This window comes from Pongo pygmaeus, chromosome 2 (assembly GCF_028885625.2).
Source record: "Pongo pygmaeus isolate AG05252 chromosome 2, NHGRI_mPonPyg2-v2.0_pri, whole genome shotgun sequence".
NCBI classification, from domain to species: domain Eukaryota; kingdom Metazoa; phylum Chordata; class Mammalia; order Primates; family Hominidae; genus Pongo; species Pongo pygmaeus.
This window is the reverse complement of record NC_085930.1, coordinates 101,008,057-101,035,659: the sequence shown is the minus strand read 5'-3', so window position 1 is coordinate 101,035,659 and position 27,603 is coordinate 101,008,057. Positions and strand designations below refer to the sequence as shown.

General features: G+C 60.7%; 1 protein-coding gene across 8 annotated transcripts in view; it reads left to right on the top strand.

Annotated features, from left to right (window-relative positions):
- Positions 1–832: 832 nt before the first annotated feature.
- The window catches only part of STAB1 (stabilin 1), a 28,751-nt gene continuing 1,980 nt past the window's right edge, over positions 833–27,603 (top strand). For 3 of the 8 annotated variants that reach the window (XM_054483903.1, XM_054483902.1, XM_054483900.1), the window contains exons 1-59: positions 839–986; positions 6,338–6,474; positions 6,810–6,925; positions 7,178–7,263; positions 7,331–7,400; positions 7,791–7,886; positions 8,158–8,268; positions 8,503–8,699; positions 8,931–9,061; positions 9,183–9,310; positions 9,617–9,705; positions 9,902–10,039; positions 10,166–10,306; positions 10,478–10,540; positions 10,827–10,940; positions 11,040–11,093; positions 11,327–11,407; positions 11,849–12,007; positions 12,774–12,836; positions 13,090–13,185; positions 13,432–13,518; positions 14,387–14,498; positions 14,966–15,152; positions 15,238–15,331; positions 15,444–15,602; positions 16,746–16,841; positions 17,442–17,537; positions 17,697–17,744; positions 17,929–18,059; positions 18,221–18,332; positions 18,808–18,885; positions 18,974–19,072; positions 19,206–19,304; positions 19,456–19,587; positions 19,794–19,922; positions 20,082–20,138; positions 20,515–20,598; positions 21,135–21,330; positions 21,448–21,543; positions 21,634–21,679; positions 21,784–21,860; positions 22,078–22,203; positions 22,414–22,487; positions 22,643–22,717; positions 22,973–23,095; positions 23,405–23,452; positions 23,629–23,706; positions 23,816–23,962; positions 24,363–24,503; positions 24,604–24,663; positions 25,039–25,215; positions 25,299–25,385; positions 25,495–25,644; positions 25,737–25,793; positions 25,899–26,100; positions 26,691–26,795; positions 26,939–27,046; positions 27,132–27,325; positions 27,425–27,569. In XM_054483903.1, coding sequence (XP_054339878.1) covers positions 909–986; positions 6,338–6,474; positions 6,810–6,925; positions 7,178–7,263; positions 7,331–7,400; positions 7,791–7,886; positions 8,158–8,268; positions 8,503–8,699; positions 8,931–9,061; positions 9,183–9,310; positions 9,617–9,705; positions 9,902–10,039; positions 10,166–10,306; positions 10,478–10,540; positions 10,827–10,940; positions 11,040–11,093; positions 11,327–11,407; positions 11,849–12,007; positions 12,774–12,836; positions 13,090–13,185; positions 13,432–13,518; positions 14,387–14,498; positions 14,966–15,152; positions 15,238–15,331; positions 15,444–15,602; positions 16,746–16,841; positions 17,442–17,537; positions 17,697–17,744; positions 17,929–18,059; positions 18,221–18,332; positions 18,808–18,885; positions 18,974–19,072; positions 19,206–19,304; positions 19,456–19,587; positions 19,794–19,922; positions 20,082–20,138; positions 20,515–20,598; positions 21,135–21,330; positions 21,448–21,543; positions 21,634–21,679; positions 21,784–21,860; positions 22,078–22,203; positions 22,414–22,487; positions 22,643–22,717; positions 22,973–23,095; positions 23,405–23,452; positions 23,629–23,706; positions 23,816–23,962; positions 24,363–24,503; positions 24,604–24,663; positions 25,039–25,215; positions 25,299–25,385; positions 25,495–25,644; positions 25,737–25,793; positions 25,899–26,100; positions 26,691–26,795; positions 26,939–27,046; positions 27,132–27,325; positions 27,425–27,569 — 6,460 coding nt within the window. In that variant the 5' untranslated portion in view covers positions 839–908. Of the gene's footprint in view, positions 987–6,337; positions 6,475–6,809; positions 6,926–7,177; positions 7,264–7,330; positions 7,401–7,790; positions 7,887–8,157; positions 8,269–8,502; positions 8,700–8,930; positions 9,062–9,182; positions 9,311–9,616; positions 9,706–9,901; positions 10,040–10,165; positions 10,307–10,477; positions 10,541–10,826; positions 10,941–11,039; positions 11,094–11,326; positions 11,408–11,848; positions 12,008–12,773; positions 12,837–13,089; positions 13,186–13,431; positions 13,519–14,386; positions 14,499–14,965; positions 15,153–15,237; positions 15,332–15,443; positions 15,603–16,745; positions 16,842–17,441; positions 17,538–17,696; positions 17,745–17,928; positions 18,060–18,220; positions 18,333–18,807; positions 18,886–18,973; positions 19,073–19,205; positions 19,305–19,455; positions 19,588–19,793; positions 19,923–20,081; positions 20,139–20,514; positions 20,599–21,134; positions 21,331–21,447; positions 21,544–21,633; positions 21,680–21,783; positions 21,861–22,077; positions 22,204–22,413; positions 22,488–22,642; positions 22,718–22,972; positions 23,096–23,404; positions 23,453–23,628; positions 23,707–23,815; positions 23,963–24,362; positions 24,504–24,603; positions 24,664–25,038; positions 25,216–25,298; positions 25,386–25,494; positions 25,645–25,736; positions 25,794–25,898; positions 26,101–26,455; positions 26,606–26,690; positions 26,796–26,938; positions 27,047–27,131; positions 27,326–27,424; positions 27,570–27,603 lie in introns of those variants that run through there. The other 5 variants (XM_054483899.1, XM_054483896.1, XM_054483898.1 and 2 more) reach the window with 4 other exon arrangements.

Here is a 27,603-nt window from a genome sequence, read left to right as displayed (position 1 = left end):
GCCAATGTCAGCTGGTGGCCGGTGCTGCCAGGTGAAACAGGTGCAGGGCCACCTGCAGGCTGAGACCAGGGAGGCGCTGTGAAGTGGTGGCCCTTGACCTGAGACTGCACCTGTGAGAAGGAGCCAGAGTGTGACAATCTGGGGTAGCAGCACATGCCGGGAGAGCTCACTGAAGAAGCAGAGAGGCCTGTGCGGCTGGAGTAGACCTGTCTGGGGGAGAGTCCAGAGAGACCAGCCGGCTGGAGAGGGGTTTGGAGGTGCTGCAGCAAGCTGGCTGAGCATGGGCTGCTGAGTGGAGGGCAGATAGGGAAGGAGGGAGGGTGGATGGGGGTTGGCGGGCAGGACCAGCGGCTCAGGAGTGGCTGGGGCTGGTGAGGGGATGCGAGTCTGGTGGGCTAGCAGGGTGCCTGTAGCGAGTCAGAGCCCCGTGAGCACCCTGGAGTTGGAAAGGTGGAGGCAGGAACAGACAGACCTATTCAGGGGCTGCCCTGCCTTCCACTGACCAGCACCCCCAGACCCTCTGAATGAAACACACTGGGCTCGCAGGCGGGGGAGTCATTCACTTGTGCCTTTGGATTTGCTTCAGAACCTCTGATAGAGCCCAGGTCCCGAGGCTCATGGTGGCCTGGACTTCCAGGTTGTGATGCCAGAAGCGTCCCGGCCGGGAAGCCCTGAGCAGGGCTCGGGCCGTCCATGGGGGGGTCAGTGGCCAGCACCTTCCCTTCCGTCTGCAGGCTGCTGATACGCAGGAGGAAATCCTGGCGGGTTCCTGTGGGGGTGAGCTGGCGGGGCCTCCGGGCTGCTTTTAAGGCCACTGCCCGCCCCGTCCCGCCTGCCTGTGCTGTGCCTGCCTCCTACAGCTCATTCCCTACGCCCCGACTCTGTCCTGGACAGTGTGCCCACCAGCCATGGCGGGGCCCCGGGGCCTCCTCCCACTCTGCCTCCTGGCCTTCTGCCTGGCAGGCTTCAGCTTCGTCAGGGGGCAGGTAAGTGTGAGCCAGTCGCAGGGGCACACGGCGTCCGGGCCCTGCTGGCCAGCGGTGGGAACAGGGAGGGACTGGACATAGAGGGGCATGGGCCTGGGGAGAAACCGCAGCTGGCGCCTGTCTGCCCTCTTAGCAGGCCTGGGGGCTGGCTATTGTGCCCACCTCCCCAGGCTGAGGTCTGCGTCGAGCCACCCAGGGTTCAGGGGTGTGTCAACCCACCCTCCTCTGACTATGCCGGGCCGGGGCTCCCCAGCCTGCAGCTGAAGGGTACAGAGGCAGGCCTGTCCTGCCCTTCCGGCCCAGGTCTTATGTGGCCCTCACCTGGGGGTTGAAGATGTGATCACCTCCAACCCCCGAGGACTACAGATTCACGTGGGGCATGTGTGTGCACGTGTGTGTGCCTGTGTCCAGCCCCAAGAGTACTGGGAAGCAGAATGAGTCACTCACCCCCAGTGTCCGGGGTTATGAGCTGCTGGCAAGGACACACTTCAGCCTCAGAGCAGCCACAGAGCAGCCACAGCCCTGGGCAGGTCCCCTTGAATCCTCACAGCCTAGGGGCAACTCCTCCTGTCCTCCCCGTGAGGAACCCGAAGCCCTAGGATGACGGGGACAGGCCATTCCCACTCTGAAGCCATGCTCCAAACCCCTGCCTGTGATGGCCATCCATGTGTGCTGGCGAGCAGACAGGGTCCTGGTATGCAGCCACAGCCAGCCCCTCGGTCAGGTCCCCGTGACAGGCTCCTGGCTGCAGGTCTGCTCAGGCCCCACGGTAGGGGCCTCTGGGAGCTTCTGGAAGAGCCTCCCACCCTGGTGATGGGGGTGGTCTCTCTCCTGTGAGGCCGAGCATGTCTGCCTCTTGGGGCAGCTACCACCGTCCCCATGGCACAGGGGGCAAACTAAGGTCCAGAGAGGGGAGGACTTGCCCAGGATCCCACAGGCAGTCCAGCCAGGGGCCTAGGCCCCCGCCCACCATCAGGCGCTTTCTCTTGGATGCCTGTGGTCCCTCAGAGAGGCAGCAGGGAGAGGGGCCTCACCAGCTTCAGGACCAGGCCAGGGCTGGGGACAGGAAGATATGAGGCTGAGAAGACGACAGTGATGGGGGAAGAGCCAAGGGTTCCAGGGCTGTGCTAAGAGCCCTGCAGGTGAGCTCCTGCCCTCCCCTTAACTCAGTTTCCCCCTGTGTACCATGCAAGGGAATTTCAAAGGCCTCCGCCACCTCCTCATGCTCTGGGCAGTGAGGACAGAGGTCAGTGAGGGGCCTCAGATTCGAGTTTTTTCCTTGTCAGAGACCTATGGCTCTGACCACTCCTTGTGGATGGGGCTGCAGCAGTGCTGGCCACTCTAACACAGCCACGTGGCCTCTATTCCAGCACCCTGCATAGCTGAGAGCCACTGTAAGTGCAGTTGGCCCTCTGTATCTGTGCACCCTGTACTTGGGTTCAACCAACCCTGGATTGAAAATATTCAGGAAAAAAAAATGGCATCTCTACTGAACATGTTCAGACTTTTTTTCTTTTGAGGTGGAGTCTCGCTCTGTAACCCAGGCTGGAGGGCAGTGGCACGATCTTGGCTCAGTGCAACCTCCACCTCCCAGGTTCAAGCGATTCTCCTTCCTCAGCCTCCCAAGTAACTGGGATTACAGGCGCCCGCCACCACACCCAGCTAATTTTTGAATTTTTAGTAGAGACGGGGTTTCGCCATGTTGGCCAGGCTGGTCTCTAACTCCTGACCTCAGGTGATCCACCTGCCTCAGCCTCCCAAAGTGCTGGGATTACAGGTGTGAGCCACCACGCCCAGCCCCATGTTCAGACTTTTCTATGTACATAGCATTTACATTGTATTCGGTATTATAAGTCATCTAAGGATGACTTAAGGTATGTGGGAGGATGTGCATAGATTATATGTGAATTCGATGCCTTTTTTTTTTTTTTTTTTTTGAGATGGTGTCTCGCTCTGTTGTCCGGGCTGCATTACAGTGGCGCTATCTCAGCTCACTGCAACCTCTGCCTCACAGATTCAAGGGATTCTCCTGACTCAGCCTCCCAAGTAGCTGGGACTACAGGCACACACCACCACACCTGGCTAATTTTTGTGTTTTTATTAGAGACAGGGTTTCTCCATGTTAGCCAGCCTGGTCTTGAACTCCTGATCTCAGGTGATCTACCCTCTTCAGCCTCCCAAAGTGCTGGGATTACAGATGTGAGCCACCACTCCCAGCCTCGATTCCATTTTATATCAGGGACTTGAGCATCCACAGATTTTGGTATCTGAGGAGGGTCCTGGAACGAGTCCCCTACAGACACCAAGGAACAACTGTATTAGGAGTGGAAGCTCTGAGGGGAAAGGATGTCCCGGGTAACTTGTTCAGTAAGGGCAGCAACAGGACTGAAGTGAAGATGGATTTGGGCAGCAAGGCAGGAAGGCTTTCCTGGAAGGCCGTTAGCACTTGCCCATTCAGCAGCTTTTCACCAAGGGCACGTGGCTAGGCGTGTGCGATGGAGCCTGTGGCGGGAGAGGAGCACAGTCCAGAACCCAGCCCTGCACCCTCCTTGATCTGACTGAAGGTAGGGGGAAGCAGTTTGGGGTTCCTTCCTCTCTGACAGGGTTTGGATTCTGGGCTCTCAGCCTTAAAAAGTCCCCATGAACCAGGTCCCAGCTTGGGAGAATTTCATCCACCTTCTCACCAAAGACTTCACACTTCATGTCTCCTCAACTTCCCCCAGCAGCAGCTCTGTGGGAAGCAGACATTGCAAAATCAGGTCTGCGGGGGTTGTGGGGTGGGGGGAGACAGCACCCGCTCTGGCTCAGTCCCGAGGTGCCCCCAGGAAGGAGGGAATCTGACTCAGCACTCAGGCCGCGATCCAGCCTCACTCCACCCAGCTGGACCAACGGCGAGATGTGGGCTCAGACCGCCGATGCTCCTTCCAGGCCACAGGGTGGAGGCAGGGCCCCTCGGCTGTGGTCTCGGAGAAGCACTGATGTGGCAGCAGGCTTACCATTCATCAGCATTTTACACACGTTTACAAACACCCAGGTCCTGTGAGTGAGTGTCCACACCAGGCCCCAAAGCTCCCGCTTCCTTCTGGGCCCTAACTCGCCCATGGCTCCATCTAGCCCTGACTGTCTCAGAGTGCGACCAGCACAGTCTTACTCAGCCTGAGCCCTTACCCAGAGCTGACCACCATTCCTCCAAGAGCTGGTCCACAGCCAGAATGGTGACCGCGCTGGCAGCTTTGCCCAGCTGGCCAGGTGGCTTTGAGGGGAGCCCACCTCCTGCCAAGCCTCTACCCTGAGCCAGCAGCTGCTCAGCCCTCAAGTTACCCAATTTCCTAGTCACTCCCTGGCTCAGCAAAGGCGAACCTCTGGATGGGGAACGAGACCACAACATCCCAGCTCTGCCGCTCAACACAGGCTGCTCTGAGCAACTTCCCTGTTTGCAGACCGCAGAGGCATGAGCGGAAAAGGCCAAATCACGGTAGCACAGAGGCTCTGGGGCCCTGGAATTTGCCATAAGAAAGTGTCAGGGGCACCATTTCTCCTTTTCTCTTGCTTTGAGAAGCCACACATCTGTAAATTATTCCAGGAAAGGGATGTTCTGGGGTCACTCCCTTTGGACCAGAGTGTGGTCAGCATTTTTCAAGATGAGAACATCTCCGCTTCTCTGGGCCATGCCCAAAGCCTCCCAAACACCTCCCCTCCACCCTACGCCCCTTCCCTATGCCCCTTCCCCGTGCCCCTTCCTCTCACTAGAACTGGGAGTTTAGCTTCACGCCTCCTGGGTTCAGTGCTGAAGGTTGCTGGGACTTTGTTGCCGTAGAAGGCTGGTGGACTTCCAGGAGCTATGGCAGGCCAGTGAATGGGACTCCAGGCCTGGGGCTTTTGTCAGCATCCTTGTACCCATGCCGTGGTGGCAGGCTGGACTCCTCACATCTTCCATGCCCCACCCAGTTGCTGAGACCTTCTCCCAATTCATCTCACCACCCCAAGCCCTCTCAAATATCTCCCAATCCATTTCCACTGTACCTGTCTTGGCCCAGGCCACTTTCAGGCAATGATGGCCTCTTTCCCACCTACACCTGCCCCCGCAACTCTATTCTCCATGCAGCAGCCAGAGGGTCAATTTAAAACAAACTGGCCAGGCACAGTGGCACATGCCTGTAGTCCCAGCTACTCGGGAGGCTGAGGCAGGAGGATCGCCTGAGCCCAGGAGTTCAAGATTACAGTGAGCTAGGGTCACACCACTGCACTCCAGCCAGGGCAACACAGCGAGACCCTTTCTCAAAGACAAAAAACCATAAACTGAGTCATGGGGCTGCCCTGGACTCTGCCTCACCCAGGTTTACGGAGCTTCTGCACCCCAGCTGCCAGCCCCTCTCCAGCCTCCCCTCGGGCCACTGCCTGCCTTGTCACACATTTGTTTTTACTTCTTTCTGCTCCCTAGGCCAGGAGCACTGTCCTTGACCAACTCTCATGCATCCTTCAGGTCCCAAGTCAATGACCACCTCCCTCAGGAAACCACCTGGGGCCCCAGCCAGGATGCCCTGGGTTTCCTCAGAGGCTGGCATGGCCCATTGTCTCCTGTGACTGCCCAGCCCAAACACATGCAGACCAGAGCCCCTGCACACAGCTGCTCATGTGAGCCCAGCCTCTCAGGGCCGGGGCCCTTAGTCTCTGACCCCTGGGCAGCGGAGAAAGCCCTTGCGCTTGGTTGGAGAGGGTCATTTGGTAGCAACGTGGGAAAATGCTCAGAGCAGAGTGGCGGCTGGAGGTCCAGCCCCACGGTGCATGGCTGGAGCCGGTATCGTGCCTGTGCCCATGAGTTGAGGATGGAGTCGCCGTGTCCTTCCAAGACAGCATCAGCTCTGTCATTTATTGTTTCTTTATCTTTAAACAAAAGGCAAAAGTGAGCACTAGGCTGGGAGTCTGGGTTTAGTCCCTGGTTCACACCCTGTTCCTGGATGAGATTGGGCAGCGGCCATGCCCTGGGCTTCAGTTTCCTCACCTGAAATGGGCTGGGGGGAGCAACGTGGCTAGATTCTCTCGTGTCAGAGGGTGCGGACTCAGAGCCTTCTGGGCCGGGCACATAAGGACTCGATGTGACATTAACAACTTGTAACAGGCAGGCTTCACAGGGCCTTCCCCATCTGCACTGCATTCCCACTGAGCGCCCCCAGGGCATTCTGTGGATCCCCACAGAACTCAGCTCTGTGCCCAGAACCCTCTGCTTACTCTGACCCCTGAGCAGATGGGAAGTGGCAGCTGGAGGGGTGTGAGCCCTTGCAGCACTGAGGACAGGGTCAGGGCTGGGCGTGGGGTCCAGGCCCCTGACCACATCCTGCCTGTGGCCCCAGGTGCTATTCAAAGGCTGTGATGTGAAAACCACGTTTGTCACTCACGTACCCTGTACCTCGTGCGCGGCCATCAAGAAGCAGACGTGTCCCTCAGGCTGGCTGCGGGAGCTCCCGGATCAGATAACCCAGGACTGCCGGTGCGGGCCACCCCCGTCCTTGCCTGTGTCCAGGAGCATCCTGTGGGGTGGCAGGGAGTCGGGGAGCCTGATAGGCCCACAAAATGAGGAGAAGCACTCACTTATCCATGCCCCTGTGGCCCCTCCTGGGTGGCAGAGACAGGCGGGGAGGAAGGGGTAAAGGCGAGGGGCAGGAGGGGTTTATGGGGCACCTGCTCTGTGCTAGGCCCTGTGCTCAGCTCTGGGCCAGGCAGAGCAGGGAGGTGGGTGGGAGCCCTGGAAGCCAATGTGGGGAGGCTGGGTGGGGTCTGTGCATGGGAGCCTTTTCCGTCACCCTGCCCGCCCTCTGCCCCCAGCTACGAAGTACAGCTGGGGGGCTCTATGGTGTCCATGAGCGGCTGCAGACGGAAGTGCCGGAAGCAAGTGGTGCAGAAGGCCTGCTGCCCTGGCTACTGGGGTTCCCGGTGCTATGGTATGGGAGAAAGGGGAACCCCGCCTTGCTCCTCCCACCCAGCCCCAGCTCTGGGCAAGCCCTCTGCAGGAGCCACCTGCATTCCCCTTCAACTTGTTCGTTTAATTAATACTCACCGAGCGCCTCCAAGGCTCGGCCTCTTTGCTCTTGCTGCCCTGGGGGAGGGGCCGAGTCTGGGGTTGGCCAGAGCTGCTGGGGTCAGGGTAAGCGGAGGGTTCTGGGCACAGAGCTGAGTTCTGTGGGGGTCCACAGAATGCCCTGGGGGCGCTGAGACCCCATGCAATGGCCACGGGACCTGCTTGGATGGCATGGACAGGAATGGGACCTGTGTGTGCCAGGTAAGGGCTGGGCAGGGTGGGGTGGAGGCTCAGAGGGGCCACGCTGACTTGGTGCATCCACCACCAGGAAAACTTCCGCGGCTCAGCCTGCCAGGAGTGCCAAGACCCCAACAGGTTCGGGCCTGACTGCCAATCGGGTGAGTGCTTACAAGGCAAGAGGGCACGGACAGCGTCCACCTGGGGGCCCACGCAGATGCAGTCCCTACAACCAGCTTCCACCTGTCCCTTCAGCCTCTGTCCCAGCCCCTCAGATTTGCACATCCCTTTCAGGAACATGTGCTTTGTTTTATCACACTTCCAGCCCTTTGCACATGCTACTCCCCTGAGAGGCCTTCTCCAGGAAGCCCTCTGTGAGCCCCAGGCCGGGCCAGTTCCCACCACCCCTGTGGTCGTGCATCACAGCTCTGTACTCTTAAGGTTGTACCTGCCCGAGCTGAGTTCTAAAAATACAGAGATCAGGGACCCGACGTCCCAGTGTGTGCCTGGGAGAGGCTGGGGTCCCATCTGTCTCTGTGTGTCCCTCCCAGTGTGCAGCTGTGTGCACGGCGTGTGCAACCATGGGCCACGTGGGGATGGAAGCTGCCTGTGCTTTGCTGGATACACTGGCCCCCACTGTGATCAAGGTAAGCAGTGCCACTGGGATAGCCTAGGGCATCAGGTCCCTGTGGCCAGAGCAAAAGAGGCCGACTGGGTGAGGATGGGGCCTGAGCCTCAGCAGGACCTCTGCCTGGAGCCTAGTTGGGGAAGGGGTGTCATCTGAGACCTCCACTGTCCAGAGGCCCAGCAAGGTCAGGGCCTTGCTCCAAGTCACACAGAACAGGCAGGGCCCCTTTGCCCCTGTGTTCCTCCCCAGCCTGGGCTTGGGCTCATCAGTGCTCTCTCCACTCTGCTCAGAGCTGCCCGTCTGCCAGGAGCTGCGCTGTCCCCAGAACACCCAGTGCTCCGCAGAGGCTCCCAGCTGCAGGTGCCTGCCCGGCTACACGCAGCAGGGAAGTGAATGCCGAGGTGAGCCTGGACTCAGAGGCCAGGGACTTCAGCTCAGGGTGGGCAGGGGCTGGGAGAGCATCCTTTAACCCAGCAAGTGCAACGTAATTCACAAGGAGGGAGAGCCATCCCTAAGGGGAGCCTATCCTCAAGGCCTAGGTCAACCTGCTGGCCCCGGCCTTCCTGGTGAAAGCTGTGGCGGAGACAGGGCTCCTGGGTGCTTGGCTCACTTGGGCTCTCTCTCTGCCCTGGCAGCCCCCAACCCCTGCTGGCCATCACCCTGCTCACTGCTGGCCCAGTGCTCGGTGAGCCCCAAGGGGCAGGCTCAGTGTCACTGCCCCGAGAACTATCATGGCGATGGGATGGTGTGTCTGCCCAAGGACCCATGCACTGACAACCTTGGTGGCTGCCCCAGCAACTCTACCTTGTGTGTGTACCAGAAGCCGGGCCAGGTGAGCCAGGGTCCCAGGCCGGAACTGCCCCCGCAGTGCACCCACACACTAGCTGTGGGACCCTGGGCAAGTCACAGGCCTTCTGGTAGCCTCAGTTTCCCCACTTGTAAAATGGGGAGAGGATAAGGGTCCTCTTCAGGGAGGGGTTGAGCAGGGCTCTATGGGTAGGGCAGACACCAGTGGTTCTTGGGGTTGGACGTGGTGTTCCCCTCCTGCCCTGTCGGAGTCCAGGCCTTCTGCACCTGCCGGCCAGGCCTGGTCAGCATCAACAGCAACGCCTCTGCGGGCTGCTTCGCCTTCTGCTCCCCCTTCTCCTGCGACCGGTCTGCCACTTGCCAGGTGACTGCTGATGGGAAGACCAGGTGAGCACAGGGGCCTGGGAGCAGAGACAGTGGGTTGGGCAAGCGTGCCCCCTGTGGGGAGGCGTCGGGGAGCAGGGAGGGCCTCAGCCTCTGCCCTGACTGGCTCTCCCTGGGCCCCCAGCTGTGTGTGCAGGGAGAGTGAGGTGGGGGATGGGCGTGCCTGCTATGGACACCTCCTCCACGAAGTGCAGAAGGCCACGCAGACGGGCCGGGTGTTCCTGCAGCTGAGGGTCGCCGTGGCCATGATGGGTGCGTGACCCCACTGTTTGCCCATGACCCGACTCCTCACCCCCAGCACAGCTGGCAGGGAGGGAGGGGCTGCCTCTGCAGATTCCAGTTTCTCTGCCCCAGGGCTGTGGGAACAAACAGCGGGCTGTGGGGGGTGCATGCAGTGGGTGGGAGCTGCTCTCCAACCTCAAGGCCCCCATCTACCCTAAATCTAGGGCGAATACCCCCACCCCAACTCCCCCACACCAGGTCTGATGCCCGAAGGTCTTCTGAGATCCCCAGGGTCTCCCCAGCTCCCTTCTGATGCTCCCTCGCCCTGCCCCCCAGACCAGGGCTGCCGGGAGATCCTTACCACAGCGGGCCCTTTCACCGTGCTGGTGCCATCCGTCTCCTCCTTCTCCTCCAGGACCATGAATGTAAGCCCCTCCCCATGGTGGAGCTGGCCACCGGCCCTCACCTCCTCCCCTGGATGCGTCCCCAGTCTTCAGGGCCTGAGAACCTGGAAGGCATCAGGGCCCGGGAGGCATCCTGTCCCCTCCATTGCTTGGGTAGAGGTGGTGTGAAGAGGACTGGCCCCCCTGGCTCACTTTGTTCCCCGCCTTGCGTCTGCAGGCATCCCTTGCCCAGCAGCTCTGCAGACAGCACATCATCGCAGGGCAGCACATCCTGGAGGACACAAGGACCCAACAAACACGAAGGTGGTGGACGCTGGCCGGGCAGGAGATCACCGTCACCTTCAACCAATTCACGGTGAGGGAGGAGCCTCAGCCTGGGGATAAGAGGAGTCACAGCCTGGCAAGGGTGTGCAGGTGGGAGGGAGCCTCCAGACAGGGGGCTGGCATATGGGATCTGGCCAGACCTCCTGTGTCTCACCAGAAATACTCCTACAAGTACAAAGACCAGCCCCAGCAGACGTTCAACATCTACAAGGCCAACAACATAGCAGCCAATGGCGTCTTCCACGTGGTCACTGGCCTGCGGTGGCAGGCCCCCTCTGGGACCCCTGGGGATCCCAAGGTGAGCTAGCATCCTCCCCTCCCCTGTGCTGCTGGGTAACCTCAGACCCCTGCAGAGAGCAGTGAGTGGGCAGGAGCCATTCTGCCCAGGGCTGGAGCGCAGCTTCTCCCCGCTGGGCTGAAGCAGCCTCACCCCCTTCCCTGGGGCCCTCACACTCATCCCTCCTTACAGAGAACTATCGGACAGATCCTCGCCTCTACTGAGGCCTTCAGCCGCTTTGAAACCATCCTGGAGGTAAGCTCAGGGGAGGGGTCCTAGCCCATGTAGGCTTCTGGGCTTCTGAGCCAGGACTCATTATCCCAGATTCTGCCCCACAGTGACCTGGGGTTCTGAAGTAGCATGGCCTCTGCCCATGCCCCTGTCCTCAAGCCTGAGGTTCTGTGGTAGCATGGACCCATTGCCCATGTCTCCCACTTACTCAGTGGGAGTTTCCTGCAGGCCAAAGGTGGCAGGGCCCAGGCAGGACTCAGAGGTGGAGGCTGGCCATGCAGCCCCCTGAGCCTCCCTTGCACCGCCACAGAACTGTGGGCTGCCCTCCATCCTGGACGGACCTGGGCCCTTCACAGTCTTTGCCCCAAGCAATGAGGCTGTGGACAGCTTGCGTGACGGCCGCCTGATCTACCTCTTCACAGCGGTAAGCTCAGCGGGAGAAGGGGCTGCGGGTATGGGGGCACCAGGACCTCCACGCTCCCCCACAGTTCCTCCAGGAGTCAAACCCTCTCTCCCCTGCCAGGGTCTCTCTAAACTGCAGGAGTTGGTGCGGTACCACATCTACAACCACGGCCAGGTGCGAGATCTTTCTCTGGGGGGCGGCCAGCTTGTACCCAGTGGGCCTGCCTGCAGGTTCTGGACTTCCCCAAGGCTCCATCTCTTCTCCATCTCCCCTCCCTTCTCATCTGTTCTGCTATAGCACAGAGCCTAGGGACCAAGGGGGTGGCTGTGAGCCTCCTGGGCAGGACTGGGTGTGGCCCCAAGGTGTGGCCAGAGCCCAGCCTAAAGCCACACTGTCCCTTGCCCCAGCTGACCGTTGAGAAGCTCATCTCCAAGGGTCGGATCCTCACCATGGCGAACCAGGTCCTGGCTGTGAACATCTCTGAGGAGGTGAGGTGCACGGACACCTGGGCGGATGGCGTGGCTGGCGGTGACCAGCTGCCCACTTGGACTCTCAGCCTTGTGTGCTCTGAGCCCCGTGGTGGGCAGGACAGTGCAAGGCCCTGGTGGGGTCATGGGGAAGGAAGCAGGCAGAGATCAAATTCCTCTGCAGGGGCCCAATGAGGGTTAAGGGGGAGGACTCCAAAAAGGATCATGGAGCACACAGTAGGGCTGCCCCATGTGGCAGAAGCCATGTAGGTAAGGGCCCGGAGCCTGGAGCAGTGTCGTTGGCCAGAGCTGAGGGAGAGGTGGCTGGCATGGCAGGCGGGGTCTTCAGCAGCTCACTGAGCAGCCTGTCTGCTCTAACTGGGCTGCAGGGGTGGAGGCGGGCAGCCCCACCGGGCCAAGGCCAGCCGGGCTGGGGGTTGGCTCAGTGGGTCTCTGCCGCAGGGGCGCATCCTGCTGGGACCCGAGGGGGTCCCGCTGCAGAGGGTAGACGTGATGGCCGCCAATGGCGTGATCCACATGCTGGACGGCATCCTGCTGCCCCCGACCATCCTGCCCATCCTGCCCAAGCACTGCAGCGAGGAGCAGCACAAGATCGTGGCGGTGAGCCTTGCCTGCACAGCCAGAGCCCTGCTCACTAACCTCCGTCAGCGCTGGAGCGGCAATCCTCTTCCCAGGGAGAGGCGCTAAGTCAGGGCTGGGCTGACGCCGGCTCTGAGGCCCTCCTGGCAGACTCCCAAGGACCCACCTGTGCTTCCCCCACACTCAGCCTCACCAGGACTATGATTCCATCCTTGAGATTTTTTTTTTTTTTTTTTTTTTTTGAGGTAGGGTCTTGCTCTGTCGCCTAGTCTGGAGTGCAGTGGCGCAATCCCAACTCACTGTAGCCTCCGCATCCTGGGTTCAAGCGATTCTCCTGCCTCAGCCTCCCGAGTAGCTGGGATTACAGGCGTCCGCCAACATGCTAATTTTTGTATTTTTAGTAGAGATGGGGTTTCACCATGTTGGCCAGGCTGGTCTCAAACCTCTGACCTCAGATGATCTGCCCACCTCGGCCTCCCAAAGCGCTGGGATTACAGGCATGAGCCACTGCGCCTGGCCTGAGATAACTCTTGCATCCTCCACCGCTCCATCCCCTTTCACTCACTCTGTGCCTGCCTCTGGCCTCTCTGCTGTTTTCCAGAGACTCTAGCTCTGCTCGGCTCAGGGCATCTGCCCCTGCTCTCCCCTGCCTGGAACGCCAGTGCTGGGCTTCCTGTGGTTGGCTCTTCTCATCCCTTAATCCCCACTCAATGTTCCCTTCTCTGGGTTTGCTGAGTAAATAAACAATGACTAACCCCTCTCCCCATCCTGCCCCTGCCCTGTCCAGGGCACCTGTGTGGACTGCCAAGCCCTGAACACCAGCACGTGTCCCCCCAACAGTGTGAAGCTGGTGAGCACCCCTTGGCCCAGCTCTCAGGGCCTCCTGACTGCCTGTTGAGGTTTCTGCCCTGGGTCACGGGGGTGGGTGGGGGAAGCAGAGGCTGGGAGGCTAGATCAGACCTGGAGGCTAAGTGCTTCGCAGCCCCACTGGACCAGGGTGGGGGTTCTGGACCCGGGGGCAGAGGTCCCTTAACCACGGCTGCCTAGCAAAGGGGCTGGCCCAGAACCCAACCCACTGACTGGCTTTGCATGGCCCACCCCAGGACATCTTCCCCAAGGAGTGTGTCTACATCCATGACCCAACTGGGCTCAATGTGCTAAAGAAGGGCTGTGCCAGCTACTGCAACCAAACCATCATGGTAAGCATGGGCATGGGTGCCCACTCCCAGGTCACCTGGGCACCTGCTGCTCCTCGGGGGCCCCCCAGCTGGGGCTGAGTGGGCTACCTTCCTCAGAGGATGCACTGCAGCCTAACGGTGGAAAAGGGGTCCCAGAGAAACCTTATCCACTCCGTCACTCTGGAGACGGGGCCAGGGAGCAGAGGCAGCCTGGGCAGGGAGGGCGTGGCCCCAGATGGCCTCTTGGACCTGCTCTGTCTCTTATAGGAACAAGGCTGCTGCAAAGGTTTTTTCGGGCCTGACTGCATGCAGTGTCCTGGGGGCTTCTCCAAGCCCTGCTATGGCAAAGGCAATGTGAGTCCCATCCTCTCCTGGGGTGAGGTATGGGGGACACAGGGACTCCTTCACCGGTTGGCCAGTGACTGGCTGTGTGTCTGGGCCAAGCCTGCCACTCTCTGGCCTTGGGATTCTCATATCTAGGCAGTGGAAAGTGGGATCCAATTATTTCTCATATTTTAATTAAAAATAATTAGAGAGGCCGGGTGCAATGTCTCACGCCTGTAATCCCAGCACTTTGAGACGCTGAGGCGGGCAGATCACTTGAGGTCCGGAGTTCAAGACCAGCCTGGTCAACGTGGCAAAACCCTGTCTCTACTAAAAATACAAAAATTAGCCTGGTGTCATGGCACACACCTGTAATCCCAGCTACTCAGGAGGCTGAGGCAGGAAAATCACTTGAACCTGGGAGGCGGAGGTTGCAGTAAGCCAAGATTGCACCACTGCACTCCAGCCTGGGCAACAGAGTGAGATTCCATACCAAAATAATAATAATAATAATAATAATAATAATAATAATAGATAGATAGATAGATAGATAGATAGATTTTTTGGCATTTATTTCCAAAAAGGCTACTTGGCAGTTTTCTTTTGTGTTGTTTTTACCACTTTGTAATATCAGGGTTACTTTAGCACCTGGCTATAGAAGAACACAGGAGTTATGTGTTTCTGGATTGAGCAAATGTTGCTCATAAAGCCTCCAGGGCCAGGTGCCTTTTAGAGGCTAGGTCTTTGGCGGCATCAGTGATTTTGAAGATCCCTTCCAGGATGAGCTCTCATGGGTAGCAAGAGCTCAGAGCCAGCCCATGAAAGGAGGGGGTGTTGGGAGAGGGGATGTAGAGAGTCCCTTTCCCATGACTGATCCTGCCTTCTGCTCACTCTCTAGTGCAGTGATGGAATCCAGGGCAACGGGGCCTGCCTCTGCTTCCCAGACTACAAGGGCATCGCCTGCCACATCTGCTCGAACCCAAACAAGCATGGAGATCAATGCCAGGAAGGTGGGTGGTCCTGGCTCAGGCCACCTCCTAGGGAGAAAAAAGGTCTGCTTAGAAATGGGTCTGGGGGCTCTCAAGAAGGGAAATGAAGCCCCAGAAGGAGGGATGAAGGCCAAGGGGAGTGGAGGAAGATTTGAGAACAGAAAGGAGATGCTATCTGCTTCACCCATGCCAGGAAGGGAACTGTGGCTTAATTTAAAGTATGCGGGACTTAGGTCAGACACACTGAAGAACTTCCTGATGGTGGTGTTGGGATCAGGGCAACTAGAATGGGATAATTGAAAGCTCAGAATGCCCCCCTCACATTTCATCTGCCTACCCATCGAGTCTGAGATAACCTCTGATTTTTCCACCCTGAAGTCAAATCTGTACTGGTTGCCCTACTCCCTATATCCCCCAAACCCATCCTGGCTCCCAGCCAACCCTGCCTCCTGCTTCTCAGTTTCCCTGCTCCCATCTACTCCATACAGACTGCGGCTGTGTCCATGGTCTCTGCGACAACCGCCCAGGCAGTGGGGGGGTGTGCCAGCAGGGCACGTGTGCCCCTGGCTTCAGTGGCCAGTTCTGCAACGAGTCCATGGGGGACTGTGGGCCCACAGGGCTGGCCCAGCACTGCCACCTGCATGCCCGCTGTGTTAGCCAGGAGGGTGTTGCCAGGTGAGGACTCACACCGTCTGTCTGCCCCACCCGTGACCTTCCATACCTGAGGCTCACTGGAGCCCCCTCCTTCACCCACCCCCAGATGTCGCTGTCTTGATGGCTTTGAGGGTGATGGCTTCTCCTGCACACCCAGCAACCCCTGCTCCCACCCGGACCGTGGAGGCTGCTCAGAGAATGTCAGTCCCTTTGCTCCTTCCCTGAAGTTCTGACCCAGAGGCAGGAGGTGGGATGCCCTGGCCCTCTGCCTACCTTCCGGTTCCCTGAGCTATTTATCCATGGCTCTCATAGGCTGAGTGTGTCCCTGGGTCCCTGGGCACCCACCACTGCACATGCCACAAAGGCTGGAGTGGGGATGGCCGCGTCTGTGTGGCTATTGACGAGTGTGAGCTGGACGTCAGAGGTGGCTGCCACACCGATGCCCTCTGCAGCTATGTGGGCCCCGGGCAGGTGAGGTGCAGCAGAGAAGGGGTGGGGGCCTTGGTTCTGGGGGACTCTCTCCCTGCCCCATCTGACTCCTGGAACGCAGAGTCAGGTGCTCAGGGTCTGGAACCTCAGGTGCAGATGAGACCCCAGTGCTGACATGCTGAGTGGTAGCATCTGGGATTCGCTCCTTCATCCATCTGCTCATTGCTTTCCCAGGTGTTTTCAGGCACCTATTCCATGCTAGTTCCTGTTCTAGACGTAGGGAATGTGATACTGAGCAAAGCAGGAAAAGCCCCTGCCCGTGGGAGTGACCTCCCCAAAACTTTAGCCTCGTGGAAATCCAGCCCCGGAGCTTTGCAGTGTCTGAATCTAGTCACGGGAGCTCAGAACCTGGAGCCTTCCATGCGGAGCATTTCAGGACTGGTGACCCAGCGTTTGGACAGGCATTGAAGACTGTCTAACGTGCCAAGTGGGAGGCCAGGACTGGCTGGTCAGGGTCAGCCTCTGCATGGCCAGGCCTGTGGGGCTCCCTGTCCTCCCAACTCCAAGGTGGCCTCTGGGCACCAGCACGTGGGGCCTTAGCCTTAAGAACCGACAGGTGTAAGAGCTGGAGCTCCAAACCCCATTAGGGCCTTAATTCAGAACAGAGGTGTTGAATGCACCAGCGAGATGCTCCCAACGTGCAAACAAGGGCACCTGAGAGCTGAGGGGTCTCGCTGGTCACTCACCTGCAGTGTAGACAAGCCCAGGGGCACTGGCATTTGGTTGGGGGACTAGAGCAGCTGAGTAAGGGTGGCAGGGGTGGAGGTGGGATCTAAGCCACTATCCTGGGGCTGGCCTTGGCAGGTACCTACCCACTTGCCACAAGCTGTTGGCCTCAATGGTCCTGGCAGGGCCCCAGGCTCCAAGTGCAGGAGCACCAAGTCTCCATGGATGCTTCTCTGCGAATGCTTTCACCTCCGTGGACTCATCCTGAGAGCCAGTCTCCCCTTAGGGCCTCTGTCTCCCCATCTGGAGCACAGATCTCTGAGAGGAGGGCTGGGAGAAGTTCCTCTGAGGTCTGGGCAGACCTCCCCGGGGGCAGTGACCAGAGAGAGCCAAGTAATGGAGGAAGAAAGGGTTGGATGCTCATCATGAGACAAGGCCATCTGTTCCTAACCCTTCCAGAGCCGATGCACCTGCAAGCTGGGCTTTGCCGGGGATGGCTACCAGTGCAGCCCCATCGACCCCTGCCGGGCAGGCAATGGTGGCTGCCATGGCCTGGTAAGGGGGTGCAAGGCTCAGAGCCCTGGGGAAGCTTTCTGGGGTGAGCCTGGGCTGCAGCTCTCTCCCTCCCTCCCCATCTCTGGGTGTCTCTCTGTATCCTGTCAGGATTAAGATCTTCCTAAACTTCAAATCCAACCATGTCACTCCTCTCCCCCTTCACCCGCCCCTGCCCAGCCTCCTCTCTCTGTTCCACTCCTGCCCCGCTTCCACTGTCCTTGGCTGCACCGAGCTCCTCGCCATCTGCCCTTCCTCCACCCTACCACACCCCTGCCTCTGCGAGCCGCACCTGGGCCTGGCTAGCTCCTCCTGCTCTCAGCTCTGGCTCCTGAGGATACAGGGCCTCCTGGGTGCTCCCACAGCCCTGAGCTCCCTTGCACCCACTTGGCATGGGTGATGCTTGTGTCAAATGCCCAGTGATCCTGGGGAGCAGGGCTAGGCACACCGAAGGAGTGCCACCAACACAGACTGGGTGGCTGCAGAGCAAGGGGCAGGGGCTGGGGCTGGGGCTGGGTGGCTGGACAGGCAGAAAGATGGGGGAGGGAGGGGCCCAGCTGCCATCTGGTTCTGAATGGAGGCCCTTTCTCACTCCCACCCCAGGCCACCTGCCGGGCAGTGGGGGGAGGTCAGCGGGTCTGCACGTGCCCCCCTGGCTTTGGGGGTGATGGCTTCAGCTGCTATGGAGACATCTTCCGGGTAAGGGGTGCTCAGACTCGTTTTCTGTCTTCCCTGTGCTTGGGGAGGAGCCCTCTCCAGCGCCTCAGGTGGGAAAGGGGCACTGCTCAGGATCCGTGGTGGGGAAGGGGCTTGAATTTGCCCTTGGTCCTGTGACCTCAGCCTTTTCCCTTCCCTTAGGAGCTGGAGGCAAATGCCCCCTTCTCCATCTTCTACCAGTGGTTCAAGGTAGGACAGGGCAGAATGCTGGGGTTGAGGGCTCAAATCCAGGAGGCCTGCCTGGATGGAGGGGTGCCATAGAACATCTCCAAGAGTGGGAGCTTGGGGGCAGGGCTGGAGCCTAGAGCAGGGGATCTGAAGATGATGGCTGCCTTCGTCACTCCTCCTGCCCCTTCTCCCTGTGTGCGTGCAGAGTGCCGGCATCACGCTTCCTGCCGACCGCCGAGTCACAGCCCTGGTGCCCTCCGAGGCTGCGGTCCGTCAGCTGAGCCCCGAGGACCGAGCTTTCTGGCTGCAGCCAAGGATGCTGCCGAACCTGGTCAGGTGGGGCCGCCATTGCCAGGCTGTGGGAGGGGGCTTCCTTGTGGGACCCAGTCCCTCCCCAGCCTGGCAGGCACTCACCTCTTGGGGTGGGCCCAGCCCCAAAGGTCTCTGTAAGTTACACTAATCTGATTCCATGACCCCCCTAAACTGTGCCCTGTCAGGGCCCATTTTCTCCAGGGTGCCCTCTTCGAGGAGGAGCTGGCCCGGCTGGGTGGGCAGGAAGTGGCCACCCTGAACCCCACCACACGCTGGGAGATTCGCAACATTAGTGGGGTATGTGGTGAACTCTGGGCAGAAAAGGCGACCAGGTGGGGCATGGGAGGGAGCCTGAGTGGCTGCAGGCTCTCCCACATCAGGGGCCCCATGGGATGAGATTGGGGTCCCCTCGCCCTGCCCAGAGCCGGGCTCAAAGGATGTGCTCAGGATGCATTGCTGATAGACACTGAGTCGCTGGGCCAGGAGTGACTGCCTGCAGGGGCTCTCTGTCCATCTGAGTCTGCACATGCACACCCACCCCTGTCACCACGGGCCCTGGGGAGGGTCTGTGTGCCCAGTTGGTGGGTCCTGAGTCTGACTCAGGATCAGAGTCAGCTCCTGGGAGGAGCTTCTGTGCAGAACCCAGCCTGTGGGCCAGCCTGCGGACCACCTGTGGGTGCCTGTGTGCCTGGCAGTCTCTCTGTTGGGGCTGCCCCACCTTTAAGGGTCTATCTGTGCCCACCTGTGGCTAAGCTCTGCTGCTGCCTTCCAGAGGGTCTGGGTGCAGAATGCCAGCGTGGATGTGGCTGACCTCCTTGCCACCAACGGTGTCCTACACATCCTCAGCCAGGTACAGCAGGAGGAGGGTGTGTGCAGGGAAACTTGCAGGCAGGCCGTGAAGCAATGACATACTGACCAGGCCCTGTGCTCTGTACCAGGTCTTACTGCCCCCACGAGGGGATGTGCCCGGTGGGCAGGGGTTGCTGCAGCAGCTGGACTTGGTGCCTGCCTTCAGCCTCTTCCGGGAGTTGCTGCAGGTACGGAAGGCTGGCAAGAGGGGATGTGCCTGCTCAGGGGACACTGTGCCCCAGGTCCAGAGGGACCTGGCTGGCTCCCAGTGTCAGGACGGACAACTAATATGCCCATCCCTGACCTCCATCCCATCCCTAGCACCATAGGTTGGTGCCCCAGATTGAGGCTGCCACTGCCTACACCATCTTTGTGCCCACCAACCGCTCCCTGGAGGCCCAGGGCAACAGCAGCCACCTGGTGAGGCCATGGGGATGGGGCAATGGCGGGGAGGGCAAAGGCACAGAGGGCGAGCCTCCAATCCCACCACGAAGGGACACGGTGGGTGTGGCGTGCTGTCCAGGGCACTTGGTTATCCTGCAGTCCCCTGGGTTTTCTCCTTCTCTTCCAGGACGCAGACACAGTGCGGCACCATGTGGTCCTGGGAGAGGCCCTCTCCATGGAAACCCTGCGGAAAGGTGGACACCGCAACTCCCTCCTGGGCCCTGCCCACTGGATCGTCTTCTACAACCACAGTGGCCAGGTTTGGGGGTCAGGGAACAAGGAGACCCTAGCCTGGGCTCCTACCCCTGAAGAACCCTTCCCTTTGGAGTTCCCCAGCTGTGAGCCTCCAAGCTCTAACCTCTGCTCCAGGGAGCCCCCCGACCCTGGGGTAATAATGCCTGACCTCATAGCCCTGCTAGGCGAGGGTGGTAGGTGGGTGGATTCAGCCTCCATCCCTCTCCCCAGCCTGAGGTGAACCATGTGCCACTGGAAGGCCCCATGCTGGAGGCCCCTGGCCGCTCGCTGATTGGTCTGTCGGGGGTCCTGACGGTGGGCTCAAGTCGCTGCCTGAATAGCCACGCTGAGGCCCTGCGGGTGAGAGGCTGGGGCCGGAGGAAGGCCGGCACGGGAGTTCAGAGCTGGGAGGGGCTAGCTGACCTGACTAGTGGGGAGGGGCGCATGGTCAGCCTGTCCTGGAAGAAGGGCAGGGATCCAGGCCTGGACTGCCTGATGCCCCACCCTTTTTCCCTCTAGGAGAAATGTGTGAACTGCACCAGGAAGTTCCGCTGCACTCAGGGCTTCCAGCTGCAGGTGAGACTGGGCTTAGCGCAGCTCTGTCCCTGCGCTGCCTGCCCTCACTTCTTCCAAGGTGCCCAATCCCCTCACCCTCCAGCCCAGTTTTGCTTGCCCAGGCATCCAGGCACGGGGAACTGGGTGGCTGACGTCCCTATAGAGGCCTGGAGGGCTGGCCTGGCTCTGCTGAGGGGAGACTCCCTCAGACTTGCGGTCCGAGGCTTGGATCCTGTCCGCCCTCTCCCATCGGTCTGCCTGTTTTGGTCCCTCTCTGACCCTTCTGCTGTGCTGCTCAGCTGCCTGACACCTGTAGTCCATCTGTCTGTCTCCCTATTCACTGCCCTGCCCCTGCCCAAGCTACTGGCTGACCCCTCCTGCCTGTCCCCGTTTCTAGGACACACCCAGGAAGAGCTGTGTCTACCGATCTGGCTTCTCCTTCTCCCGGGGCTGCTCTTACACATGTGCCAAGAAGATCCAGGTCTGCCCTGAAGCCCCCACCCCAAGCCTGTCCAGAGAGAAGGAGGTGGGAGTGGGTGGGGGCCCAGGGAGGAGCCCAGTTTGGATCTTAAGGGCAGAGACTGGGCTGGGACTAGGGTGAGGCCTGAACCCAGAGGAAGGAGAGGGGAGAGAGGTCTGAAGTCAGAGGGCTAGTGTTTGTCCCTGTGTCCACTCCCCCAGGGAGAGGGAGTGGAGACGGTGAGAGGAAGAAAGGGCAGTCCAGAGCTGGCTCCATCAGTGAAACTCCAGGGGCAGCAACTTGGCCTGGCTTGGCCCCTCACTGTGGGATCTGGGTGCAGCCCTTCCTTGCTTGAGCCTCAGTTTCCCCACTCTGCCAGAGGGAGGGTTTTAGGAGGTATCTCTGTGTCTCTTTCAGCTCTGAGCCGCTTGTCCCTGGGACTGGGGTTCTGAGGGGTTTTGCTCCGTGGCTCTGTGGCCCCGAGATGCCCCCGTTCCCCTTCCCCCTGACACCGTGCTGGGCCTCTCTTGCCCTGTCTCCCATCCCCACTCCGACAGGTGCCGGACTGCTGCCCTGGTTTCTTTGGCATGCTGTGTGAGCCATGCCCAGGGGGCCTGGGGGGGGTGTGCTCAGGCCATGGGCAGTGCCAGGACAGGTTCCTGGGCAGCGGGGAGTGCCACTGCCACGAGGGCTTCCATGGAACTGCCTGTGAGATGTGTGAGCTGGGCCGCTACGGGCCCAACTGCACCGGAGGTGAGGACTGGGGAGGGGCGAGGGTGGGCTTCCTGGCAGCAGAGAGCAGCCTGGAGACCCCAGCCAGGACAGGATGGAGGCACTGGGCAACTCCTGTCCTCCTTTATACCACTGCAGTGTGTGACTGTGCCCATGGGCTGTGCCAGGAGGGGCTGCAAGGGGACGGAAGCTGTGTCTGTAACGTGGGCTGGCAGGGCCTCCGCTGTGACCAGAGTGAGTGGGTCCCAATGGGGAGGGGGCAGGTGGCTACTGAGGAGGCTGTTCCTGGGTCTGAATGACCAGAGTCATCCTCCTGCCCCCCAGAAATCACCAGCCCTCAGTGCCCTAGGAAGTGTGACCCCAATGCCAAGTGAGTGGGCCCAGCCTGGGGCAGGTGGGCGAGTGGCGGGGAGCCTGGGCGTCAAGGCACGGCTGGACAGGCATGGGCTGAGCTGCTGCTACCACCCCTCCCAGCTGCGTGCAGGACTCGGCCGGAGCCTCCACCTGCGCCTGTGCTGCGGGATACTCCGGCAATGGCATCTTCTGTTCAGGTCCAGCCACATGGATGCCCAGGGCCCTCCCTGAAATTTTGGGGTGGCTGTCCCCACAGAGCCCCCTTCACTTCCTCTAGGCCCAGCCCCACTCACTGTCCCATCTCAGGACTCACCCTTCCCTCTGACCTTTTCCTTTCTCTCACGCCCTCCTCTCCTGTCCTGCCCCTGGGCCCGTGCCTGCTCCTAAGGACTCTCTGGGACCATCTCTCCTTAGAGGTGGACCCCTGTGCCCATGGCCATGGGGGCTGCTCCCCTCATGCCAACTGTACCAAGGTGGCACCTGGACAGCGGACATGCACTTGCCAGGATGGCTACATGGGCGACGGGGAGCTGTGCCAGGGTGAGACTAGGCCCCCAACCTGGGTTGTATGTTGGGCTAGGGGTCTGGCTTCAGTGATTTGAGTCAGATTAGGAAGGGCTGAAGGGGCACATGGGACTTGTGGGGACTGGGGGCGCTGAGAGAGGAGGGGGTGGGACAGATGAAGGTACACAGGACAGATGAAGGGGAGGCCACTAAGGGCCACCCCCATCCCAGTGTCTCTTCCCCCAGAAATTAACAGCTGTCTCATCCACCACGGGGGCTGCCACATTCACGCCGAGTGCATCCCCACTGGCCCCCAGCAGGTCAGCATGGCAGGGTTGGACACGGGGGGCCATGCCATGCCCTCACAGGATGGGGCCTCCCTTCAGGGCAGGCCCAGGGAGGGGGTGATCCTTTTACCCAGGGTGCTGGCCAGCTATTGGCTCCCAGCAGCCCCACTGATCAAGACTGGGGACAGGTCTCCTGCAGCTGCCGTGAGGGTTACAGCGGGGATGGCATCCGGACCTGCGAGCTCCTGGACCCCTGCTCTAAGGTCAGGCCCCTAGTCCTGCCCTCCTTCACTGAGGAGAAGGAGAGGGGACTGAGGCAGGAACCAGCCCTTCTCACCTCCAGCAGGGCCTAAGGGCCTCTGCAGGGTGGGCTATCCTCCCGTCAAGCTCGAGTTTAATCTGTAGCAAATAGGATCTGGGGGGCTGAGCAGGGGCCTTCATGGCCTCTTTCACAGGGCTGAGTGGGATAGAGAAGTACTGGAAGCCACTGATACCTTCCTCTCCTGTCCCTGCTTCAGAACAATGGAGGCTGCAGCCCATATGCCACCTGCAAAAGCACAGGGGATGGCCAGAGGACATGTACCTGCGACACAGCCCACACCGTGGGGGACGGCCTCACCTGCCGTGCCCGAGTCGGCCTGGTAATGATGCCCAAGTCAGACCCCTGATCTGGTCTTGGCTGTGCCCCATGGGCCTGACCCATGGTCTTGGCAAAGATCCGATTTGATCCTGATCCTGGCCCTGACCATGACACTGAGCCTGACCCCTGACTGTACCTGGGCCTGACCCCAGCTATGACCCATGAAACTAGCCCTGACCCCAACTCAGACCCCGCGGCTTTCCTTTCCTCATGTCTGCCTTGGCTAGACCTTGGGCCACAGGTGCTGGGACAGGCACCAGGCCCTGAATGGGGGCCGCCCCAAATCTGAGCTGACCCTCGCCCCCCCCAGGAGCTCCTGAGGGATAAGCATGCCTCATTCTTCAGCCTCCGCCTCCTGGTGAGTGGCCAGCTTGGGCCTCTGTGACCTGCAAGTCCCACCCGTCTCTGGGCTTCTGTTCCCATCTGGTCAGGGGGTTGGCTGGTTTGTTCTCTCTGAGTCCAGGTCTTCCCCAGGAGATCCATGGACGCCTCAGGCTTCTCCCCTTCCCCTCATGCTGTTGCTGCCTCCCGCAGGAGTACAAGGAGCTCAAGGGCGATGGGCCTTTCACCATCTTCGTGCCGCACGCAGATCTAATGAGCAACCTGTCGCAGGTATGCAGCCCCCAGAGCGAGGCTGGGCAGGGCTGGGCGCTCTGGTGGTGGCCCTGCGTGGGCTGAGGCGGCAGTCAGGGACCCCACTCCCCTCGCGACTCCACTCCAGGATGAGCTGGCCCGGATTCGCGCGCATCGCCAGCTGGTGTTTCGCTACCACGTGGTTGGCTGTCAGCGGCTGAGGAGTGAGGACCTGCTGGAGCAAGGGTACGCCACGGCCCTCTCAGGGCACCCACTGCGCTTCAGTGAGAGAGAGGTGAGCCCTGGCCTTGGCCTGCCCTGCCCCACCCCGCCCCTGCGCACCTGTGCCCCAGGCCCCACGCCCCACGCCCCACGCCCCACGCCCATGCAGTCAAGACCCTCACCTCCCCTAGCCAGGGGGTGCCTCCAGCTGAGTCCAGCCCGGGACTCCGCCCTTGACCTGGGCCTCGCCCACTGCTGTGGGCCTGTCCTGCCCAGCGCCCTTGTGTCCTTCTGAGGACTGAGCCCCGCCCCCTGCCCTGACTCCGCCCCAGACCCCGCCCACCTCGTCCTGGTCCCGAACCGGGACTGCCTGCACCCTGACTCGCCCAACCCAGGCTCTGCCCCACCTCAGGCCCCGATAGCTTCCGAGCACCCCACCTATCTGCTTCATCAGCCCCATGCCCCGCCCCCAGGGCAGCATATACCTCAATGACTTCGCGCGCGTGGTGAGCAGCGACCATGAGGCCGTGAACGGTATCCTGCACTTCATTGATCGTGTCCTGCTGCCCCCCGAGGCGCTGCACTGGGAGCCTGATGATGCTCCCATCCCGAGGGTATGACAGGCACGGGCCTGGGAGCTGGAAGACAGGCAGCTGGGGGCCTGGGATCCTCCCTTCCCGCCTGGCCTAGCTGTTTATGAGAGCCTTTCCTCAGAGAAATGTCACCGCCGCCGCCCAGGGCTTCGGTTACAAGATCTTCAGCGGCCTCCTGAAGGTACTGCTCCCATGTGGGCCTGTCATTGTGGACACATGTGCACATGTGTGTGCAAGTGTCTATGCATACCTGTGTGTGCATACCCACCTGTGTGCACACTGTCCTGTGTGAGCCTGTGTGAACTCATGTGTGCACAAGCCACATCTGTGTGCATGAGCACCCCAGGTTGAGCACATAGGTGTGCTTATGTGTGCCCACATTCCTGACAGCAGTGTGCACAGTTGAGATGTGTGCACACACATGCCTGCCTGGGATGGTCACAGATGAGTGTGGGTGAGTGTGGAGCCCCTTCCTGCTCTATGGCACAGCCCCCTGCCTTTGCTCACTAGTCTCTGACTGGGCTGCGACTGCCACATCTTTGCTGCACCCCACCAGGTGGCCGGCCTCCTGCCCCTGCTTCGAGAGGCATCCCATAGGCCCTTCACAATGGTGTGGCCCACAGACGCTGCCTTTCGAGCCCTGCCTCCGGATCGCCAGGCCTGGCTGTACCATGAGGACCACCGTGACAAGCTAGCAGCCGTTCTGCGGGGCCACATGATTCGCAATGTCGAGGTGGGTGCAGCCCTCAACCTTGGTCTTCACTGTCTGCAGCTCAGCCTGCCTCTCCACCTCCAACCATGACTCCACTTGCTCAGGCCTTGGCATCTGACCTGCCCAACCTGGGCCCACTTCGAACCATGCATGGGACCCCCATCTCTTTCTCCTGCAGCCGAATGCGGCCCGTGAGTCTGGGGAGAGGGCTTGGATGAAGGGAGTAGGAGGCAGGGGCCCTGGCAGTGGCAGCTGGAGTGCACCTGTGACCCTCGCATACCTCATATTTTCTCCTTGCAGGGTGAGCTCATGGTGGGTGAGGATGATGCTCGCATTGTGCAGCGACACTTGCCCTTTGAGGGTGGCCTGGCCTATGGCATCGACCAGCTGCTGGAGCCACCTGGCCTTGGTGCTCGCTGTGACCACTTTGAGACCCGGCCCCTGCGACTGGTGAGGGAGGCCAGAGGCAGACGGGCAGAAGCCCACCCCGCCTGTGGTGTCCGTCCACCTGACTTTGCTGTGTTGGCCTCCCTCCCTTCCAGAACACCTGCAGCATCTGTGGGCTGGAGCCACCCTGTCCTGAGGGGTCACAGGAGCAGGTACAGGGCTAGGGGCTGAGTGGGGGTGGTGGGGTGGGGGCAGGCAGAGCCCAAGGACCACCAAACTCAGAACCACCCAACTGCGGCCTGACTCCTTTGGCCCAGGGCAGCCCTGAGGCCTGCTGGCGCTTCTACCCGAAGTTCTGGACGTCCCCTCCGCTGCACTCTTTGGGATTACGCAGCGTCTGGGTCCACCCCAGCCTTTGGGGTAGGCCCCAAGGCCTGGGCAGGGGCTGCCACCGCAACTGTGTCACCACCACCTGGAAGCCCAGCTGCTGCCCTGGTCACTATGGCAGTGAGTGCCAAGGTGAGCATTGCAGACACTGTTGACTAGCTCCTCTGTTCCGCAAGAGAGCCAAGGCACAGCTCTGGCCATTGTCCCTGAGAGAGTGTTGGGGCGTCCAGGGCTGGGGAGCTCTGGGTGGTGAGTAGATTTTACTAGCGGGAGTGCTCGGGAGAGGCAGGGCGGGGGTGTGGACGGTGCAGAACCTGGGGAGGAGTGCTGGGGGGTCTGGATGTTCTCCAGGACATGGGCCTGGAGGGATCTTAGCAGTGTGGGGACATAGGTCAGGGACAGATGGCAGGGCTAGGCTGGAGGTACATATATAGGAGTCCTGGTGAGAGCCCCTGGCCCCACCTCACTTCTCCTACCCCATCCCCAGCTTGCCCTGGCGGCCCCAGCAGCCCTTGTAGTGACCGTGGCGTATGCATGGACGGCATGAGTGGCAGTGGGCAGTGTCTGTGCCGTTCAGGTTTTGCTGGGACAGCCTGTGAACTCTGTGCTCCTGGTGCCTTTGGGCCCCATTGTCAAGGTGGGCCATCCCTGCCTGCCCCACGGCCTGATTCCTTTGGCCCTTGTGGGCCAGTCTTTATCTTCCTGCCTGTCCCTCTCCCCAGCCTGCCACTGCACTGTGCATGGCCGCTGTGATGAGGGCCTTGGGGGCTCTGGCTCCTGCTTCTGTGATGAAGGCTGGACTGGGCCACGCTGTGAGGTGCAACTGGGTGAGTAGCCCCGTGCTCGTGCCCACCCTATACACTTGTGTACATGTGCACACATCAGTAAAGGCACCAAGGGTGGGCGGAACGGGCAGAGGCCAGGAAGGCAACTACTAACCTGGTTCTGGGGGCTGGGCCCTGGGGGACAGAGCTGCAGCCTGTGTGTACCCCACCCTGTGCACCTGAGGCTGTGTGCCGTGCAGGCAACAGCTGCGAGTGTGGCCTGGGCTATGAAGGGGATGGCCGCGTGTGTACAGGTAAGCAGATGGGCGGGGACATGGAGGTGGGAGGCCCCCACTCCCCTGCAGTCACTAGGTCCAACCACTCCCTCCCTGTCCTCAGTGGCAGACCTGTGCCAGGACGGGCATGGCGGCTGCAGTGAGCATGCCAACTGTAGCCAGGTAGGAACAGTGGTCACTTGTACCTGCCTGCCCGACTACGAGGGTGATGGCTGGAGCTGCCGGGCCCGCAACCCCTGCACAGATGGCCACCGCGGGGGCTGCAGCGAGCATGCCGACTGCTTGAGCACCGGCCTGGTGAGCAGGTGGGGGAACCAAGCAGCCAGGGTGGGGAGGCCTGGCAGACCTTCCGACCTCTGAAGGGTGAAGGGCGCCCACTGCTCTCCCCAACCCCAGAACACACGGCGCTGTGAGTGCCATGCAGGCTACGTAGGCGATGGACTGCAGTGTCTGGAGGAGTCGGAACCACCTGTGGACCGCTGCCTGGGCCAGCCACCGCCCTGCCACTCAGATGCCGTGTGCACTGACCTGCACTTCCAGGGTGTGTCCCCCTGCCCACTCCCAGTATCCATTTC